At 43.6% G+C, this 21,292-nt stretch overlaps 1 protein-coding gene across 1 annotated transcript in view; it reads right to left on the bottom strand.

Moving 5' to 3' along the window:
• Positions 1 to 13,614: 13,614 nt before the first annotated feature.
• The window catches only part of nup160 (nucleoporin 160), a 110,008-nt gene continuing 102,330 nt past the window's right edge, over positions 13,615 to 21,292 (bottom strand). The window contains exons 33-36 of the mRNA XM_059976364.1: positions 19,392 to 19,533; positions 18,210 to 18,335; positions 14,987 to 15,091; positions 13,615 to 14,349 (exon numbers count right to left, since the gene is read on the bottom strand). Of these exons, the coding sequence (XP_059832347.1) occupies positions 14,257 to 14,349; positions 14,987 to 15,091; positions 18,210 to 18,335; positions 19,392 to 19,533 (466 nt within the window). The 3' untranslated portion in view covers positions 13,615 to 14,256. The remainder of the gene's footprint in view (positions 14,350 to 14,986; positions 15,092 to 18,209; positions 18,336 to 19,391; positions 19,534 to 21,292) is intronic.

Consider the following 21,292-nt stretch of genomic DNA (forward strand, 5'->3'; position numbering starts at 1 on the left):
CTGTGTGGTTATGGTAACCGAAGGCGTATTCAGAATAATAGTGACAAGACTGCAGTAGTCACATTGTTGGCTTGCGGAAGATGAAGGAGAATCCCTTTTATCCTGCCCCTTGCTGGGGCATTGAAAAATCTCTTGATGACACAGCACTGGATGGGACAGCTCAAAACTGGGCTGTGAGCCACTGTCAGTAAACTTGTACTCCCCCATAACCTAACGGTGTGAGCAGATGCCTCACACCAGTCATAGTTACCGTGTATGTGAATGGTTTGGATGAGAGTGTAGGTGGTGTGAGGGTTAGATTGATTTTAGATGGGTGCAACATTGTGGGTCAAATTGTTCCTTGGCAGTGGTATAGAAGGCATATGGCATGCTCGATGAGCAAGCCTTGAGCATGTCTGTATCCCGGGCACCCTTTTGAATCAGAATCAAGTTTATTATTACTGTCTTGTATAACACACAATGAGTTTTGCAGCTGCAGTATCTTTCGAAGAAGTAAAATTACCATAAAATAAATAGTGGAAAAATAAGTGTTAATGGACCTTTCAGAAATCTGATGGAGGGAAAGAAGCTGTTCCTCAAACCTTGATGTTCAGTATCCTGTACTTTCTGGGGAGGTAATGGATGCCATTACCTTAGAGCACAGCTTCTTGAAGCAACGTTTGCTTGATGGAAGTAGCTGAGCCTACAACCCTCCTGCGATCCTGTGTACCAGTGTGATGCATCATTACAAGAGTCTTTGGTGACACACCAAATCTCTTCAAACTCGTAATGAAAGAGAGCTGCTAACATGCCTTCTTTATGAATGCCCATGTGCTGGGCCCAGGCCAAATCCTCCCAATAGTCCATTTCTGAATGGTCCACGAAGAATTATTTATGCATTATTTCTTTCTTCTGTAATTTTGTCTTTGCATTGTATGCTGCCACAAAACAGTGCTCCCCAATAGCAGGATTTTTTTAAAAAAAATCAAGGAGACAAAAGAATCTTAGATTCTGAACATTGTTAGATGGCAGCAGCTGTGAAAAGGTGTAGCAAGACTAACTAATGACCCTCTCCACTAACCAAGCGATCCATGTCACATCTGGCTCAAGCTCAATTGTCATTCAACCGTATGTGAATACAATCAAGCAGCGTTGCTCCTAGGCCAAGATGCAAAACACAGAACCTACAGTCACACACTGCTCATGCAAGATCAGTAAAATACAGTCACACAAAAGGAATATAGTCCAAGACCACGGGTCCTATGAATGATTCAGCAGTCAAACACAACACAGCTTATCTTCTTCTGACTGAACACTGGAGGAGGAGTCAGCACAGACTCCAGCACAACCCCTCCAATGCCCATCTCCTTTGTGGCTGTGCCTAGTCCTCACTGTGACCGAAGCCACGCTCCCTGCTGTCGGACAATAAATTAATGAATGGGACTTGCAGCATCATCCAACGATGTTGCGATCACAGGAGAAGTGAGTAAGACGATTACTGACTCCTCCAACACAGGCAGTACCGCGATCTGCACCAAGTCCGGCGCTTTCAGCTTCTACTTTGGTTAGCCCTGTCGAAGCTGCTGCAACCAAACACCACCGTCTTACTGGAAGTGGTAAATGGGGGAGTTACAGGCCCAGGTGCTCTCAGTGAAGGATTTCAACACATCATGCCTCAGAAAGCTCTGAGGGACAGTCCACTGGCATACTGGGCCAGCATCAGGAAGCTGATGGTAAGCTCCAGATCTGATGGACTGGACATGATACGCAATTTCCCAGTGAACTGGGGTGAAGTGTACCCAACATTGCCCCCATCCTGATGACTACTTCCGTGTGCAGCTAGCTGTACAGGTGGTGTTTGGCCCAAAGTAGATGGGCACCAAGTACAACTATGTTTTTACGTTCTACCTGTTCCTGGTGTTGTAGAAGATAGGCCTAGGCCTAGCCCCTCTACTGATTGCAGCTCCCCAGTCAGTGGGTCGTTGCTAAACTTTGTGAAAAAGTTTTTCCAATTAAACACTTTGGACCACAAGTCCATCAGGCAGTGGTCAGTGCAGAATGTCCTGCAAACACTGTGGGAGTGATTGTGCATGAATCACAGAAGGTTCATTTGTAGGTGCAGCTGGCCAAGAAGAAGGCAATGGAATGTTGGCCTTCATTGCTAGAGGGATTAATTTAAGAGCAGGGAGGTTATGCTGCAACTGTACAGGGTACTGGTGAGGCTGCACCTGGAGTACTGTGTGCAGTTCTGGTCTCCTTACTTGGGGAAGGATATATTGGCTGTGGAGACGGTGCAGAGGAGGTTCACCAGGTTGATTCCAGAGATGAGTAAATGAATAAATGTGAAGTTATCCACTTTGGAAGCAGGAACAAGAGGGCAGAGTATTGTCTGAACGGTGTAGAGTTAGGTAAGGGAGAAATGCAAAGAGACCTAGGAGTCCTAGTTCACCAGTCAATGAAGGTGAATGAGCAAGTGCAACAGGCAGTGAAGAGGGCAAATGGAATGTTGGCCTTTATTACAAGGGGAATTGAGTACAAGAGCAAGGATGTCCTTTTGCATTTGTACAGGGCCCTGGTGAGACCACACCTGGAATATTGTGTACAGTTTTGGTCTCCAGGTTTAAGGAAGGACATTCTGGCAATTGAGGAAGTGCAGCGTAGATTCACTCGGTTGATTCCTGGGATGGCAGGGCTGTCTTACGCAGAGAGATTGGAGAGATTGGGCTTGTACACACTGGAATTGAGGAGATTGAGAGGGGATCTGATTGAAACGTTTAAGATAATTAAAGGATTTGATAGGATTGAGGCAGGAAATATGTTCCAGATGTTGGGAGAGTCCAGTACCAGAGGGCATGGATTGAGAATAAGAGGTCAGTTATTTAAAACAGAGTTGAGGAAAAACTTCTTCTCCCAGAGGGTTGTGGAGGTGTGGAATGCACTGCTTTGGAAGACGGTGGAGGCCAATTCTCTGGATGCTTTCAAGAAGGAGCTAGATAGACATCTGATGGATAGGGCAATCAAGGGATGTGGGGACAAGGCAGGGAATGGGTATTGATAGTGAATGATCAGCCATGATCTCAGAATGGCGGTGCAGACTTGAGGGGCCGAATGGTCTACTTCTGCTCCTATTGTCTATTGTCTATTGTCTATGAGGTTAGACTATGAAGAGAGATTGAATCACCTGGGACTGGGACTGTACTCACTGGAATTCAGACCAATGAGAGGCGATCTTATAGAAACATATACAATTATGAAAGGAATAGATAAGATGGAGACAGGAAGGTTGCTTCCACTGGTAGGTGAGACTAGAACTAGGGGACATAGCCTCAGGATTTGGGGAAGTAAATTTAGGATGGAGATGAGGAGGAACTGCTTCTCCCAGAGAGTGGTGAATCTGTGGAACTCCCTGCCCAATGAAGCAGTGTAGGCTACCTCAGTAAATAGATTAAGACAAGGTTGGATAGATTTTTGCATTGTCGGCTCCACCAGGATGATTTTCTTGTCTTTGATGGACCACAGTATGATGTGTGGTTTGCACCACCTCCGGGAACTGCAGCTTCCTCCCCACATCAACCCTCATCTCCCATGATTTGGCAGTTTGCAGTAGATTGGATTTAGGCCTCTTTGAAATGACTGGTGTGGCCCTCTTCTTGATGAAAATGACTGCCCTGTTTGCCTCCCTGCCAACTGGTCTCATTGTGTCCCGCTCCAGTGTGTCAGCAAGGGACAGCAGGATCTTGTCATGGTGCCACCTATACCATCCTTGTGTTAAAGCTGAATTGCATCCTGACAGTGTGTGTGCCAGTGAACCCTGCTGAGCACAAAGCTTGCAGATAGGGTTCTCTCTCAGCCCCCCATGGGTGCAGCAGTGACGATGTAGGGAGAGTGTCGTACACAAGACTGCTGGAGGAAAGAAATGCAGAAGGACTGCAGTCTCCAAAGCTTTGCCCAAGTGATCTTGTACATGGGAGGATCCCATTTCATCCAAGCATCCTGTGACCCCAGCTCCACTGCCTTCAATTCATCCTCACGGTTCTGTGCCTCTGCCTGGAACACATCACGTCTATCCCCTGCACTTGCACTCCCCCATTGCTGGAAGTGTGCTGAGCCGACATGGGCCACCTACAAGATGGGACCACTGCTTTCATCACTTTCACAATCCCTCTGAGCAGCATGGTCCTTCCTTGGTCCAAAATGCTTTGCAACCAGAGGCACAGAGGGTGGCACCAACACCTGTCTGTTGGGCAGACATTCGGCATGCAGACAGCTGTGGCATCATCAGTAGCCACTTTCAGTTGACTCTATTGCAGGGGATGTGGCATGCAAATGATGGATGGATCTCCAATCAAGTTGTAGTTGTCTCAGCCAATCGTGTCCCCACAATGCTGGTTCTCCTGTTTTTACCACATCCGAGCTCTCTGTGGTTTGGTGGTTATAGTATTTCACTGTCATAAAGGAGTTATCGTTTCTCCAATGTAAGTTCTTCATTGGATATCTGCAGGTTTCTGTTCAGTTTCTTTGAAATGCCTTTCCAACTCATATTGTGGTCGACTGAAACAGCCAAGTCAGTGTCCAATTCTATTTTAATTAATCTGCCACTCACAGTTAGTCCTGACGAAGGGTCTCGGCCCGAAACGTTGACAGTGCTTCTCCAAGATGCTGCCTGGCCTGCTGTGTTCCACCAGCATTTTGTGTCTGTATACACTAGTTGTGTTATATAATATACTGTGTATAGAGATGAGATGCATTCTCTGTTGAGTTGGAGTTCATGGCTAAGCAGGGAGGAGTGTTGTGTCTTTAATATTTCAGTAAGATTTGAGTGATCTTGAATATATATTGCTTGATTAAGCATTCTTGTTTGTTTAAATAATTAATTACAGGTTATATGTATAAATACATGAATTGTATATATCATCACACTATCACGTGATAACATGCACATCTCAAATAAACTGGAAGTTACTGACTCTGTACGTTCATTTGAAGTTACAAACCACAACATACACGTCCTAGCAAAGTGGAGTCATTGTGGTGCCTTCTTGATGACTGTATCAATGAGTTGGGCCCAGCTCAGATCGTTTGAGATGTTCTATTTTATTTTACTTAGACACAGAATGGGACAAGCCCCTTTGGCCCTTTGAGTTGCACCGCTTGGCGCCCACGACAACCCAAATTTAATCCTAACCTACTCACAGGACAATTCTCAATGACCAATTAACTTACCTGGTTCTTCTTTGGAAACTGGAGGCTCCTGAGAAACCCCACAAATTCCACGGGGCGGTTGTACAAAGATTCCTTGCAGGGTCACCAAGATTGAACGCCAAACTCCAATGCCCCAAGCTGTAAAACCCTTTCCACCACTGCCCCTCAGTGAGAACTGGTGTATGTTCTCCCAAAGTCCATGAGCAATTTCCTGGTCTTGCTGATGCTGACTGCGAGGGCGTTTTTGCGACACCGCTGAACCAGATGATTTATCTCTCCCCTTGTCTGTTCTGAGATCTTACCAATAGTGTTGACAGATGGCATTGGAACTGTGCTTAGCCACAGCCTTGTGGGTGTAGAGACAGCAGAGCAGAGAGCGAAGCATACATCCTTCAGGCACAACGGTGTTGATTGTCAGTGAGATGGAAGCATTATTGCTGATCCATGCTGACTGTGGTCTTCCAATGATGAAGTCAAGGATCCATTTGCAGAGGGAATTACAAAGTGCAGGTTTTGAAGCATGTAGATTAGTACTGAGGACATAATCTTATTGAGTGCCAAGCTGTAGTTGATAAACAGTAGCCTGACATATGTTTTGCTGTTGACTAGGTACCCCAAAGCCCAGTGGAGAGCCAGTGAGGTTACAGCCACGACAGGCCTATTGCCACAGTAGGCAAAAGTGTCCTTGCCCTTGCTCAGGCAGCAGTTGGTTCTAGCCATGACTAACTTCATAAGGCTGTGGTCCCCAACCACCGGGCCATAAGGAAACGATATGATTTGACGATATGAAGCGATATGAGTCAGCTGCACCTTTCCACATTCCCTGTCATGCCCACTGTTGAACTTGATGCACGTGAGGTCATCAGTCGCCTAAACGCAGTGACACCCTCGCACCAGGGATCACTGGTTGGCCTCAGGTAACCGGCAGCCTTGTGTGGCCGGCGAGAAGTACCGTTGCTATTGGCCTGGAGCACAGACAGATGGGTGCCGCCTCTAAACCTGTTCAGCACACCGAACGTTCGTGGGGAACCCGGTGCTAAAATATTCACAAATGACCTAATTCGGGCTCAGGGTTTCATAAGTAGCAGAGCAGCTACCTTGCTGCGATCTACTGAAAGTCATCCCTTGAGCCAAACTTTTCTCGGCTGATAGATACAGAGGGGCAGGCACTCCTCGCTCAGTCGGTCGCTCTCTCCGGACTGCGACCGCCGTGGGGACTTCCGGTCCTTACCTTGTCCTCTGTCTGGTGTGTTGCAATGATCTTATACGTTCATGCGAGGAAAATATGTGCTGTGTGTTTAATATCCAAATGTTACTTAAAATGTTAAGATGCTATTGACTTATAAGTGAGTTACAATTGAATTATCACTATGTTCATGTGAGGAAAATATGCTCTGTGTTTAATATTAAATTTGTTAGATAAACTCATTTAGAAACGAAATTGAGTGTATTAGCCACTTATAAGTGACTTATAGTTGACTTAACACCTATATTCCGGTCATGATCAACACCCCACCCCCCCGTCAGCCAGTCTGCAAGAATATTGTCAATATTAAACCGTTCCACGGTGCAATAAGGTTGGTGACCCCGTCTTAAGGCACTGAATTACAATAGATGTGGGTGGTAGTCATTGAGACAGCTCACCCTGCTCTTCACAGACACTGATACGATTGCTGCCCAAATGAAGCAGGTGTGAGATCTTCAGGCTCCGCTTTGATGTTGTGACCGAGAAAACGGGAAGCAACTATTTTGCCTCTTGCAACACAGGAAGTTATTTCTCCACTTATTTCACACATTGACACAGTGCCGGGGCGATTCCTGGGGAGATGTACGGTGGAGACATTCCGACTGCTTGACACAGGATGGCAAGAGGCTGGAGAGGTTTGTAGACTCAGTCAGTTCTATCACGGGCACAATGCTCCCCCTACTGAGGACATCCTCAAGAAGGCAGCATGATCGCTGATGACCCTCAGCATCTCATTACCCCTATTAGGGAGGAGATATGGAGGCCTAAAGAGCCACACTGCTTAGAACGAGCTTCTTCCCCTCTGCCATCAGACATCTGAATGGTCCAGGAAGATTTTTCTCGTTATTCATCCTTAGTGCTATTTACTTGTTTATTTATTAGAAACATAGAAAACCTACAGCACAATACAGGCCCTTCAGCTTTCCAAATGCTCCAGCACATCCTCTTCCTTAATATCTACATGTTCAACCTTTTCAGGCCGCTGCAAGTCATCCCTACAATGGCCAAGATCCTTTTCCATAGTGAATACTGAAGCAAAGAATTCATTAAGTACCTCTGCTATCTCCTCTGATTCCTTTCACACTTTTCCACTGTCATACTTGATTGGTCTTATTCTCTCATGTCTTATCCCAAGCCATATTTGTAGAATGCCTTGGGGTTTTCCTTAATCCTGTTCACCAAGGCCTTCTCATGGCCCCTTCTGGCTCTCTAATTTCATTCTTAAGCTCTTTCCTGCCAGCCTTATAATCTTCTAGATGTCTATTATTACCTAGTTTTTTGAAACTTTCAAAAGCTCTTCTTTTCTTCCTGACTAGATTTACAACAGCCTTTTTACACCATGGTTCCTGTACCCTACCATCCTTTCCCTGTCTCATTGGAACGTATCTACGCAGAACCCCACGCAAATATCCCCTGAACATTTGCGACATTTCTTCTGTACGTTTTCCTTAGAACATCTGTTTCCAATTTATGCTTCCAAGTTCCTGCCTTATAGCCTTATATTTCCCCTTACTCCAATTGTAACTGTATTTTTTATATCTTGTACTGCTGCCAGAAAACAACAAATTTCATGACATATGTCAGTAATAACATGGCTGCAGAAAAGGAGGAAGTCATGGAGGGATTGTCTATGGAGTCTCTGTGGGTGGAAGTTAGGAACAGGAAGGGGTCAATAACTCTACTGGGTGTTTTTTATAGACCACCCAATAGTAACAGGGACATCGAGGAGCAGATAGGGAGACAGATTCTGGAAAGGAGCAATAATAACAGGTTGTTGTGGCGGGAAATTTTAATTTCCCAAATATCGATTGGCATCTCCCTAGAGCAAGGGGTTTAGTTGGGGTGGAGTTTGTTAGGTGTGTTCAGAAAGGTTTCCAGACACAATATGTAGATAAGCCTACAAGAGGAGAGGCTGTACTTGATCTGGTATTGGGAAATGAACCTGGTCAGGTGTCGGGTCTCTCAGTGGGAGAGAATTTTGGAGATAGTAATCACAATTCTATCTCCTTTACCATAGCATTGGAAAGGGATAGGAACAGACAAGTCAGGGAAATGTTTAATTGGAGTAAGGGGAAATATAAGGCTATCAGGCAGGAACTTGGAAACATAACTTGGGAACAGATGTTCTCAGGGAAATGTACGGAAGATATGTGGCAAATGTTTAGGGGATATTTGCGTGGCGTTCTGCATAGGTACGTTCCAGTGAGACAGGGAAAGGGTGGTAGGGTACAGGAACTATGTTGTACAAAGGCTGTTGTAAATCTAGTCAAGAAGAAAAGTTTATGAAAGGTTAAAAAAACTAGGTAATGATAGAGATCTAGAAGATTATAAGGCTAGCAGGAAGGAGCTAAGAATGAAATTAGGAGAGCCAGAAGGGGCCAATGAGAAGGCCTTGGCGTGCAGGATTAAGGAATACCCCAAGGCATTCTTCAAGTACATGAAGAGCAAGAGGATAAGATGTAAGAGAATAGGACCAATCAAGTGTGACAGTGGGAAAGTGTGTATGGAACCAGAGGAGATAGCAAAGGTACTTAATGAATACTTTGCTTCAGTATTCACTACAGAAAAGGATCTTGGCAATTGTAGGGATGATTTACAGCGGACTGAAAAGCTTGAGCATATATACATTGAGAGGATGTGCTGGAGCTTTTGGAAAGCATCAAGTTGGACAAGTCTCTGGAACTGGATGAGATGTACTTCAGGCCATTGTGGGAGGCAAGTGAGGAGATTACTGAAACTCTGGCAATGATCTTTGCACCATCAACGGGGATGGGGGAGGTTCCAGAGGACTGGAGATGTTGTTCCCTTATTCAAGAAAGAGATAACCCAGGAAATTATAGACCAATTACTTCATTGGTTGGTAAGTTGATGGAAAAGGTCATGAGAGGCAGGATTTATGAACATTTGGGGAGGCAGAATATGTTTAGGAATAGTCAGCATGGCTTTGTCAAGGGCAGGTCATGCCTTACGAGCCTGAATTAAGCTTTTGATGATGTGACAAAACACATTGATGAAGGAAGAGCAGTGGATGTAGTGTATATGGATTTTAGCAAGGCATTTGATAAGGTACCCCATGCAAGGCTTATTGAGAAAGTAAGGAGGCATGGGATCCAAGGGGACATTGCTTTGTGGATCCAGAATTGGCATACCCACAGAAGGCAAAGAGTGGTTGTAGTTGGGTCATATTCTGCATGGAGGCCGGGGATCAGAGGTTACAGTGGGACATTGATAGGATGCAAAACTGGGCTGAGAAGTGGCAGATGGAGTTCAACCCAGGTAAGTGTGAGGTGGTTAATTTTGGTAGGTCAAATATGATGGCAGAATATAGTATTAATGGTAAGACTGTTGGCAGTGTGGAGGATCAGAGGAATCTTGGGGTCCGAGTCCATAGAGCACTCAAAACTGCTATATAGGTTGACTCTGTGGTTAAGAAGGCATACAGAGCCTTGGCCTTCACCAACTGAGTTTAAGAGTTGAGAGGTAATGTAACAGCTGTAAAGGGCCCCAGTCAGACCCCACTTAGAGTACTGTGATTAATTCTGGTCGCCTCACTATAGGAAGGATGTGGAAACTGCAGAAAGGGTGAAGATGAGATTTACAAGGATGTTGCTTGGATTGGGGAGCATGCCTTATGAGAATAGGTTGAGTGAACTCGGCCTTTTCTCCTTGGAGTGACGGAGGATGAGAGGTGACCTGATGGAGGTGTACAAGATAATGAGAGGCATTGATCATGTGGATAGTCAGAGGCTTTTTCCCAGGGCTGAAATGGCTAGCATGAGAGGGCAGAGTTTTAAGGCGTTTGGTAGTAGGTTCAGAGGAGATGTCAGGAGTGAATTCGTTATGCAGAGTGGTGAGTGTGTGAAATGGGCTGCCTGTGATGGTGGTTGTGGTGGAAATGATAGTGTCTTTTAAGAGACTCCTGGATAGTTACATGGAGATTAGAAAAATAGAGGGCTATGGGTAAGCCTTGGAAGTTCTAAGCAAAAGACATGTTTGGCACAGCTTTGTGGGCCAAAGGGCCATTGTGCTGTAGGTTTTCTATGTTACGTAGATTGTTATAGACCACAGTAGAGGTGTCTGTTACTAATACGACCTGGACATGTTTTTGGAATTCTGATCTTGGATAACAAATAAAAGCAAATTCAGCAAAGTAAAAATGATTATTAGACTTCTCATAGATGAGCAATATCCTGCCTCTCCAGTACATCTAATAATCTTCAAGCCCAAGGCTCAGCTCTTACATTTTTACCTCCTCACACTGACTGGGTGTAGATGGTATATGGTATCTTGCCCTCATCAGTCAGGACATCAAGTATAGGCTTGGGTGTCATGTTGCAACTGTATAAGCCATTGGGAGACAGTACTTGGACTATTGTGCATAGTTCTGGTCACCCAGCTATAGGAAGGATGCCATTAAGGTAGGAAAAGTGCAAAAAAGATTCACAAGGTTGTTACTGGGACTGGAATTATGAGGAGAGGCTGGTACTTTATTACCTGGAGTGCAGAAGGTTGTCGGGTGACCTGATAGGTTTATAAAATCATGATGGGTGTAGGTAAGGTAAATGTTCACACACTTCCCTGGGGTGGGGAGATTACAACCAGATGGCAGAGATTTATAGTGAGAAGGGAAAGAATTAAAAAGGATCTAAGGGAATTAGCATTTTCAACAGTTGTCCCTGCAAATATCTGGTCCATCATAGGTTCTGGCAAAACTCACCACACAAGCCCCCTTAAACCCCGGAGCAACGTTGGTGGAGTATCTTCTCGTACTTAATTCCTTCCTCCACAGATTCCAGTCTAGAGAAACATGCCTAGAATTGCTGGGGATGGGAACCAGAATGCCATTAACAGTCTGGGAAGAGGTTGTGGAGAAATGTTAAGCCCTCAGACAAAGTCAGGAATCAAAAGGTTGAGCATGGTGCAGCTAGTGTCCTGAGCTGTGTATTTCAATGCAAGAAGTTTCAGAGAAAAGGCAGATGAGCTCATGGTAATCAAAGATGGTTACAAGATACATATGGTTGTTATAGGTGATTTTAACTTTCCACATATTGACTGTTACTCCAGTGCTTTAAATGGTCTAGATGGGATAGAGTTAATCAAATGTGTTTAGTAAGTTTCTTTAATCAGTACAAGGAGAGTGTGTGATACTTGATTTGCAACTAGGGAATGAGACAGGGCAAGTGACAAAAATTTGTGCAGAGAAACACTTCATATCTAATGATCATAATGCCATTAGTTTGAAAGTAAATATGGAAAAAGATAGGTCTGGTCCACAGGTTGAGATTCTAACTTGGAGAAAGTTAGATGGTATTAGAAAGGATCTGGCAAGTGTGGATTGGAGCAAGTTGTTTTCTGGCAAAGATGCACTTGATAAGTGGGAGGCCTTCAAAAGTGAATTTTAAGAGTAGAAAGCTTGTATGTAACTGAGAATAAAAGGTAACAACAGTTTCAGGGAACCTTGGTTATCTATATTGAGACCCTGGTTAAGAAAAAAATAGGAGGTGCATAGCAAGTATCGGCAGGTAGGAACAAATGAGGTGCTTATGAAGTATATGAAATGCACGAGAACACTTAAGAAAACAGGAGGGTTAAAAGAAGGCACAAGGTTGCCCTAGCAGACAAGGTGAAGGAGAATCCCAAAGGATTCTAGTTATGTTAAGAACAAAAGGATTGAAAGGGGCAAAATTGGTTCTTTGGAAGACCAGAATGGTATTCATTTGTGGAGTCAAAAAAGATCTTGATGTTTTTTCATCTCTCAGGAGGCAGACAGTCAATATGTGAGGCAAAGCGGCATCAACTTTATGGACCCGATACAGATTAGAGGAGGTGGCGTTCGCTGGCTTGAGACAAATCAGGGTTGATAAATTGTCAGACCCTGTGGGAGGCAAGTGCAGAAATTACAGGAGCCCAAGCAGGTGTTTAAATCATCCATAGCAACAGGTGAGTTACTGGAGGATAGCTTATGTTGTTTCAGACAGACTAAAAATAAATTATAGACCCATGAGCTTGACCCAAGTAGTGGGAATGTTATTGGAAGGTATTCTAAGGGACTGGATATACAAGTATTTGGATAGACATGGATAGGGATATGGATTAGGGATAGTCAGCATGACTCTCTGATTGGTCATGACTAACCAATCTTACTGTTTTTTTTTGAAGAAATTACAATAAAAGTTGATGAAAGCAAGGCAGTGCATGTTGTCTGCATGGACTTGAAGGCATTTGACAAGGTTGGTCAAGAAGGTTGAATTGCTCGACATTCAAGATGAGATGGTTAAATTGACTTAGTCATTGGCTTTGTGGGAGAAGCCAGAGTGGTAGCAGATGACTGCCTCTCTGGCTGGAGGCCTGTGTCTAGTAGAGTGCTGCAGGTCCATTGTTGTTGACAGCAAGGAAGATTATCAAAGCTTGCAGTGGGATCTGGACCAGATGGAATTTAATACAGACAAGTGCAAGGTGTGTTGCACCTCGGTAGGACCATCAGGGTAGGTCTAACATAGCCAACGGCAGGGTACTGAAGAACAAAAGGATCTGGGAATAAAGGTCCACAATTCATTGAAAGTGATGCCACAGGTTGATAGGATCATAAAAAGCTTTTGACGCATTGATCTTCATAGAGCAAAGTATTGAGTACAGGAGATGGATGTTGAGTTAAAGTTGTAAGACATTGGTGAGGCCTATTTTGGAGTATTGTGTGCAGTTTTGGTCACCCACCTACAGGAAAGATATAAATAAGGTTGAAAGAGTATAGAGAAAATTTGCAAGGATGTTGCTGGGACGGGAGGACCTGGGTCATAAGGAAAGATTGAATAAATAGGTTAGGACTTTATGAGGGGAGATTTGATAGAGGTATAGTTGTGAAGGGTGTAGATAGGGTAAATGCAATCAAGATTTTTCCATTGAAGTTGGGTGAGAATACAGCCAAAGTTGTGGGTTAAGGGTGAAAAGTGAGGGGAACTTCATTCAGAGGGTCATGAGAGTGTGGAATAGTGCGTATGAGTTTGCTTTCAATGTTTAAGAGAAGTATGGATTGGTACGTGGAGGGCTAAGGTCCTGTTGCAGATTGATGGGAGTAGTCAGTTTAAATGGCTCAGCATGGAGTAGATGGGCCAAAGGGCCTGTTTGTGCTGTACACTGTGGTTTAGTCAGCTGCTTTTCCATGCGACAAATAATAAATGAGAAACAAATTAGAATGTTATTTTATTAAATGTGATTGGAAAAAATCCAATAAATAAAAACCTCAAAAAGGCAAATCTTTAGCAATCATGTACAATACAAAAAGTCACTCCCTATCAAGAGAGCACTGGAGACCAACTCTGTGCTAACCTCCCATCCTCGGTACAAAAAAAGAAACAGGATTGCAGCTCCTGTTACCCAGAGCACTTCTGGTTCAGAGATATTCAGAGGGCATGTGTGACCTGGAAACCCTCCCAATTCCCATCTAACCCCTCCACCCCTAGTGTTCTCTTGAAAACTGCCTTCCCTACGTCATAGAGAAGGGACTTCTGGACACCCGTCTTCTACCGGTCAGGCCACCCAGACAGCTCTAGGGAATCCAAAGCTCTAAGCTGAGTTAGAGTCCAAGCTGCAGTTACACTGGTCTCGAGGAGCCCTTCTGTGTGAATACTCCCCTCCCGTCAGGTGGTCAGAAAACACAGGCTGGCCATCAGGACATTTTAAAAGCAGTGATTTATGGCGTAATGGCAGGATGAGACACTTCTGTTGATTGAGATTCTGCACAGGGGAGCATCCCGAGGTGCCCATTGCCATCGCTCATCATGCAGCCTTGGCAATCAGGCTGGCTCTCAGGGGATGCCTGTCCCTCACAACTACTGCTGCCTGCGGTAGGTGTTCATGTCGCGGGTTGCCTGGTCCACTTTCTGATGGTAATCCTCCAGCTTAATCTGTAGCTTTTCACACAACTGAGGAAACAAAGGGAAAGGCCTGTTACACTTCCCGATATTAGTGTGGCTCAGCATATCATTAATGTGCCAGGGTAAATACTGGACACATTCACTCATGGACCTTAACATCATGACATCTTTACTTAGATGGCCACAAAAAAATTGCAGAGCTGTGCACACATTTCCCATCATAGAAACTAGCCTCCCCTTCATGGACCCTGCCTCAGGAAAGCAACCAACATAATTAAGGACCCCTCCAAACCCCAGAGATTCTCTCTTCCATCAGGCTGAAGATAGAAAAGCTTGATAATACATACTACCAGGCTCAAGGACAACTTCAATCCCACTGTTATAAAAGGACCACTTGTACAATAAAGATGAAGTTTTGCTCCTTCTCTTTATTATCTACCTGCACGTGTACTTTTTTCTGTTAATACTATATTCTGTAATCTGTTACTGTTTCTCCCTTTTGTACTACCTCAATGTTGTGATGTATAGATGGCAGGCAAAACAAAGGCCTTCACTGAATCTTGATGCGTATGACAATACTTCCGCTCGTCTACGGCCGAGAGAATGCCTGGGTTGCCATTTCCCTGACCAGCTCTACTGATCACACCACTGGTCAATTCCAGTAGGCGGTCTGATTCACACTCACCCTCATGTTGCTCAGGTTGCCTGTGTTCTCTCTGAGTGCTTGCAGCAGCTGGTCGATGGCAGTGTAAGGGAGCCAGATGAGTGGGGCTGTTGCCGATAGTGGTCTCTGCAAACACAGTTCAGTTCATTAATCCTTACTCAAAGTGCAAGTCATTTCCAGTGCAAGGCAAGGACAACTGGTGTTAGGGGAACAGAATGTTTGCTTCTGAACATCAGTGATAGTTAGTCTTGCTCATCGTTTGGGGAAGGGACTGTGGGGCCTAAATGGTTTCTATTCCTCATGTTCCATTGATAAAAGTATCATTATGGTGGGAAAAATAGCAATAAGCAGTCAGTATTCAGAATAAAAGAGACAATACACTGATAAAGTTCATGGGATGAAGGAAGAGGACTTGGTGAAGGAAAATGGTGCCAGCCAAAGGAGGGTTACTTAGGACATACAGCAGTACAGCACTGGAAAAGGCCCTCTGGCCCAAGAGGTCTGTGACAAAGACAATGTCAAATTAAACTAAATCTCTTCTGCCTGCATGTGATCCATATCCTTCCATTCCCTGCATATCCTGTGCCCATCTAAAAGCCATAATATATACCTTAAATCCATGTCCTTGACAGTACTGGGAAATCTGGGAAGAAGATTTTGTGAAACCCATTTATGGTTCTCAATTTTATAAACTCCTCAGCCTCTGATGCTCCACAGAAAAGAACAATTGCACACAACACTGGTGTGTCTGGGGAACCCTAAATCTGACAAACCAGTATTGAAATAAAGCAGAGTGCAGCAGTGATATCCTGTAGAAACCAATGAATATTACATCCACAGCAACCATTAGCTTCATGTACTAAAAATAATCTGCCTCCCTTCAGAAACTGAGTGGATCAAACCATGTGCTCTATGCAGTTACTGCTAATGTCCTATTATATAATCCTGCTGTCTTGCCACCTGATTTTAATTTACGTGAAAGTGCAAGTTTCAATCAATGAAGGGTGGGCTGTAGTTCTTGAGACCATAATGTGCGTGGAAAGTATTGCACAAGGGCGGCTCCGGAATCTCCAGTGAGTCTTTGACACCTGGGTGTCTGCTTTATATTCTCAGCACACTATCAGACTAATTGAAGCGACGACAAAAGGGATCACAGATGCTGGAATCTGGAGGGAAACACAGTCGGCTGTGTTCAAGACCCTTCGTTCAGAATGTTCATTAATAACACCCTACTTACTTGAGACTTCCATTTCTGACAAGCCACTGAAGTAGCTTTCTCTTCCACCTCTGTCCAAAACCCACAGTACTGTGAAACTGGGGGGAAAGGGAGAGGATGTGCATGACACATTAGAAGAACTGCTCCTGCACGTAAACCAAATGGCCAAAGCTCTATGTTAATTACTAGCTTCAGCTAAGACCACAGGCCCGGTGGATGTGCTCCAGGTTTGAGTAGTGAGTTTGTGGATGGCTCCTGTGCTCTGATCTGTCCGCCTATTCTCTGCTGTGGATCACTGCGGTTTGGAAGATGCCTCAAGACATTGAGTTATCAGTACACGCTCCATCTCCAGTGTCATGGCCCCAATCAGTGCGATGGAAGATGCCGTGGGGAGGAGAAATTAAAAAGGGCTTTTACAATATCTGGTCAACTGAGTACTTTCACTCAACTAAAGGAACATGTTGAAAACATACAATCTAAGGGGGGGTTGGCATCGGATGAAATTAGTTATGTTTGGCACACTGTAGAGTCAGAGTTAGACAGACTATGAGACCAAGTGATACTGTGGATTGAGTAACACACACAAAATGCTTGAGTAATGCAGCAGACCAGGAAGCATCCATGGAGGGAAATAAACAGTTGATGTTTTGGACTGAGATCCATCATGAGGAATGGACAGGAAGGGGACAGAAGCCAGAATAAGGAGGTTTGGGGGGGGGGTGGTGGAAAGAGTACAAGCCGGCATGTGTTAAATGAAACCAGGTGATGTGGGGGGGGGGGGGTGAAGCAAGAAGTTGGTGGGGGTGATGTGGAAGAGGTAAAGAGTTGAAGAAAAAGGAAATTAACAGGAGAGGATAGAGGACCATGGAATAAAGGAAAGAAGGGGGGACCCTAAGGGAAGTGACAGGCAGGTTGTGAGGGTGGAGGAAGAGGAGAGGACAATGACATTTTATGGCCCAAATTATATATTTTCTTCTTCAAATCTTTTTATTATTATCCAAAATTAACAAGAATACATCAAAGTAGGTAACACTTACACTGTCTCAAGGGAAAAAAGCATTGTTTTAAAGACTTAAAAATTTTGCTGACAAAAAAAAGGAAAAAAAACCCTACTAAAGCAATGTGAGAAAAAAAACCCATTAGGTGTTCAACCCCAGAGCCATGCGTCAGATGAAAAGCATCTAAAGATAAACGTCAAACTGCCAGCAAAAAAAAAAACAAAATTTACAATTAGATCGTGGAGGAAATCTATCAATTAACTCAAATGGTAGTAACGAGCAAATTAAGACATAGCATCACTTGAGAGAACCATTGTGACAGAGTGGGAGCTGACATATCCTTCCACTTCAACAGAATGGCTCTCCTAGCTATCAATGTAACAAACACAATAACATGTTGGTCAGACAAAGAAATACCATGGATATTTTGAGGAATTATTCCAAAAAGCAGTTAATTTGTTAGGTTGCAAATTAATTTTGTGCTTTAGAAACTGTAGAAAAAACTGACTTCCAGAACTGTTCCAGTATAGAACAAGGCTAACACGTGAGTGTCAGTGTAGCTATCTCAGTTTTATACCTGATTATATCAAATTATACCTAAAACAGTAGAATAGCAGCTGAAAAAGAACTGTCAGCTCAAACTGGCTGTTGCCTCAAGGCAATGGTAAAGAGAATCCGAAATGGAAGAAGTGAAATGGAAAGTAGATGGAAGAACTGGCTGACTTACTGGTGGCAGTTTAAACACTGGTCAACAGGGAACAGCTGCTCTCATTGGGAATGAGTTGTCTGAAAGGTTGTCAGCAACAACTTTCTAAAGACCTACACAGTGAGCCTGCTATTATGAATGCAATAATCCCTAACATTGTTGGGTTAATAATGGGAAGGGGACTAGCAGTAAGTCCAGAGGCGAGATTACTCATTTAGAGAGGGTGATCAGCTTGGATTTATCTGCTACATGCAATCTTGGCACCCAAAGGAAATTCCCCAGAGCTGCCACACAGACAACCCCATGGGCATACGCCACTCTCACCTCAATGCCAAAGTACTGGTGCCCCTTCCCCATTAATGCATCGATGTACTCCAGCACCAGGTCCACTGCTTCCTCCAATAGGTCGTAGTTCAGGTATAGACGCAGGAGTCCAGCCATATCCTCTTTCTGGTTTAAAAAAACTCCTTTAAATTGGTACATTTGTTTACACTTGATCACAAGCACCCAAAGTACAGATAACTCTGTCTGTAGTTAATCTAACTACATGCTGAACATTAGAATTAAAACAGATATGGAGTTCAATGGTACTTCTCATGTCCGCCCAAAGTCTTCCCAGCCAAGGAAAATCTTTTGAATTGTGATTGTGAATTGCCAAGATAATTCCTAGGGTGAGAGTGTTGTCCTAATACAAGAAATCAAATAGTTTCGACTTGTGTTCTATGGAATTTAGAAGAATGAGGGATAACTTTATTCAAACAAAAAAAATGCAAAGTTTTGCAGGGTAATGTTGAAATGTTTTCAATAATGAGCCTCGAACAAGGGACATGATTAAAAGATTTAGAACAGCTAAGTCCAAATTTCTTCTAGCTGAGTATGGTAAATCTTTGGAATTTTTTGCACCGGTATACAGTAGAAACAGAACCATTAGAAGCATTTAAAGTGCAGACAGACTGATGAACAGAGAAGTATAGAGAAATAGCAAAGAGGAGCTGAGGCTAGCACTGGGCAGACATGAGGGCTGAATGACCTACTCCCATTTCTATTTTCTTGCGTCCACGTGTACATTATTTTACAGATTATAAATCCCATTCCCTACAATTATATCATGCCGTCCTGGTGACATATTGCGCCCTTTGGTGACCTGCTCATAATCTTAAATTTATAAATACAAGATAGATACAGATTAATCAGCTGTAAAGGGAAATCTTAAGAGTCACAGAGCACAACAAGATAGAAACAAACCCTTTGGTCCATCTAGCCATGCTGACCCGGTCTTCGGCCTAGTTCCATCTACCTGCACCTGGAACATAGTCCTATACCCCTCTTGTTCATGTATCTATGCAAATTTCTCTTAAACATTACATTTGAATCTTTTCCTTTGCTATACATTGATATACAGATATTAGAAATGACTGGAGTCTCACAATCCATCCTCTACCTTCCAGCAAGGAAGTAACTCATTAAGTCACCTGAGACAAAATGAGAAGTGAGCAGCAATTTTACCTTGTAGCTGTTAATAAGCCAGTTGGGAAGTGGCACTCCATGCGACAGTAGTTTATTAATTACACATCGATGGTACTGTGAACTGCTAGACTGGAAGCGGTCAAGGTAAGAGGACAGCAGCCTCCAGGCTTCATTTGTGGCACTGAATGGAGACAAAACAGGTGGAGTTTTATCAGGAAAATGCCTTGTTAAAGAGTGGAATCAACTTTGCCACAGGTTTCCCTCCCAGAGATCAACACGTGATTGAATTCAATTACCGCAAACAATAAAACCAGGGCTACATTAATCAAGCAACTTGAAAGATCCCAGAGAATAGATTTCTTCCAGGGTCTTAAGCAATAACCCTCTCCAACTAATAATGCTTTTGCTACAAGATGGTTATCATATTTAGCAGGTCAGGCAGCAACTGTGGTGAGAGATACTGGGTTAATGGATTCAGGTCAGACAAAGGGTGCTGGACTTGTTAATTCTGTTTTTTTTCTCCACAGACATTGCCTAGCCTGTTCAGTGTTTCCAACTGCACTCTTCTGTTTCATCGGTCACCGGTAGCCAACCAGGAAAAAAAACAAAGGAGCAGAATAATGCTATTTGGCCCATTGAGTCTGCTACGCCATTCAATCATGATTTATTTACTCGCGCAACCCCATTCTCCCCCTTCTCCGTGTAAACTTTGACACCCTTACTAACCAAGAACCTTTTAACAACCTCTGCTTTAAATATACCAAATGACTTGGCCTCCACAGCCACCTGTTGCAATAAATCCCACGGCTAAATCAAGTCCTTCTCATCTCATTTTTAAATGCCCTCTTTATTTGTGCCCTCTGCCTTCTGCCAGTCAGCCAATCCTCCATCCTGTCAAAGGCCTTTCGAAAATCCAGATGTTAGATGAGGCTGTAGTTTTATCCGGAAATTCACATGGACCTCAAACCTAGGGAGGTGGATGCACTGAAGAAGTCCACTCAACCGTTTATCATGCATCAATATATTCCAAAGTACATCACTGGAAAATATTAAACAAAATCTGACACTATGTGCCACATTGGGAAACAGTAGCGCAAATGACAAAAAGATAGGCAAAGGAGGTAGGTTTGAAACTGGGCAGGTGAATTAAGAAATGGAATTCCAGAGCTTAGGCAGCTAACATTGTTGGTGCCAATGAAAACCTTTACATTAAAGATCATCATTAGTGAGGAGATGGTGCCAGCCAAAACAGCACAGGGGCATTGAAAGATTCGGACATCGTAGGAGTTAAGATCCAGCTATGTATTAAACGACTTCAAGCTAATGGAACAGGCCAGGCGTTCCTGTGTCAGAATAATGAAGTCTACATGGGGCAGACATGGATGAAGATGTCCATATGTTCCAAGGTATCAGAGGGCCTTTACACTCCATTTCATATTCAGACAGATGCCAGCGAGTGTGTGAACAACAGCTTGGGAATAGAATTGGAAAACAACTAATGGTGGTTTGCACCCCACTAATTCAAGCAGAGACATGGGTCACAGGGTTCTCTAAAACACCTGCTATTTACATGTTGACCAATGTTTTGCTGTTAACCCATGCACTGGACACTACTGTATCCTGAGGACTTAACACAACAGTGGATTATTTTTAGTTCTACCTGTGCTCTTTGCTGTAAATTTTGTATGATTTATGTTTTTCAATGGACATGTGCATAAATGTACTTGCAAGTATGACATGACAGTACACCTGACTTTGACCATTTTTAATTACAATTATTCCAAAAAAAAAACACACCACTGAGCTAGTGGCAGATTTCGGGGAATTTTCCTTTAGAACCTGATCTTAACTATTCAGTCTTGACGATACATTCAGGGATGAATCACCTAATGACATTCAATGCAGACATCTTTGTGCATGGAATTATCTTCAATGGGAAA

This window comes from Hypanus sabinus, chromosome 7, assembly GCF_030144855.1.
Source record: "Hypanus sabinus isolate sHypSab1 chromosome 7, sHypSab1.hap1, whole genome shotgun sequence".
Lineage (NCBI taxonomy): Eukaryota > Metazoa > Chordata > Chondrichthyes > Myliobatiformes > Dasyatidae > Hypanus > Hypanus sabinus.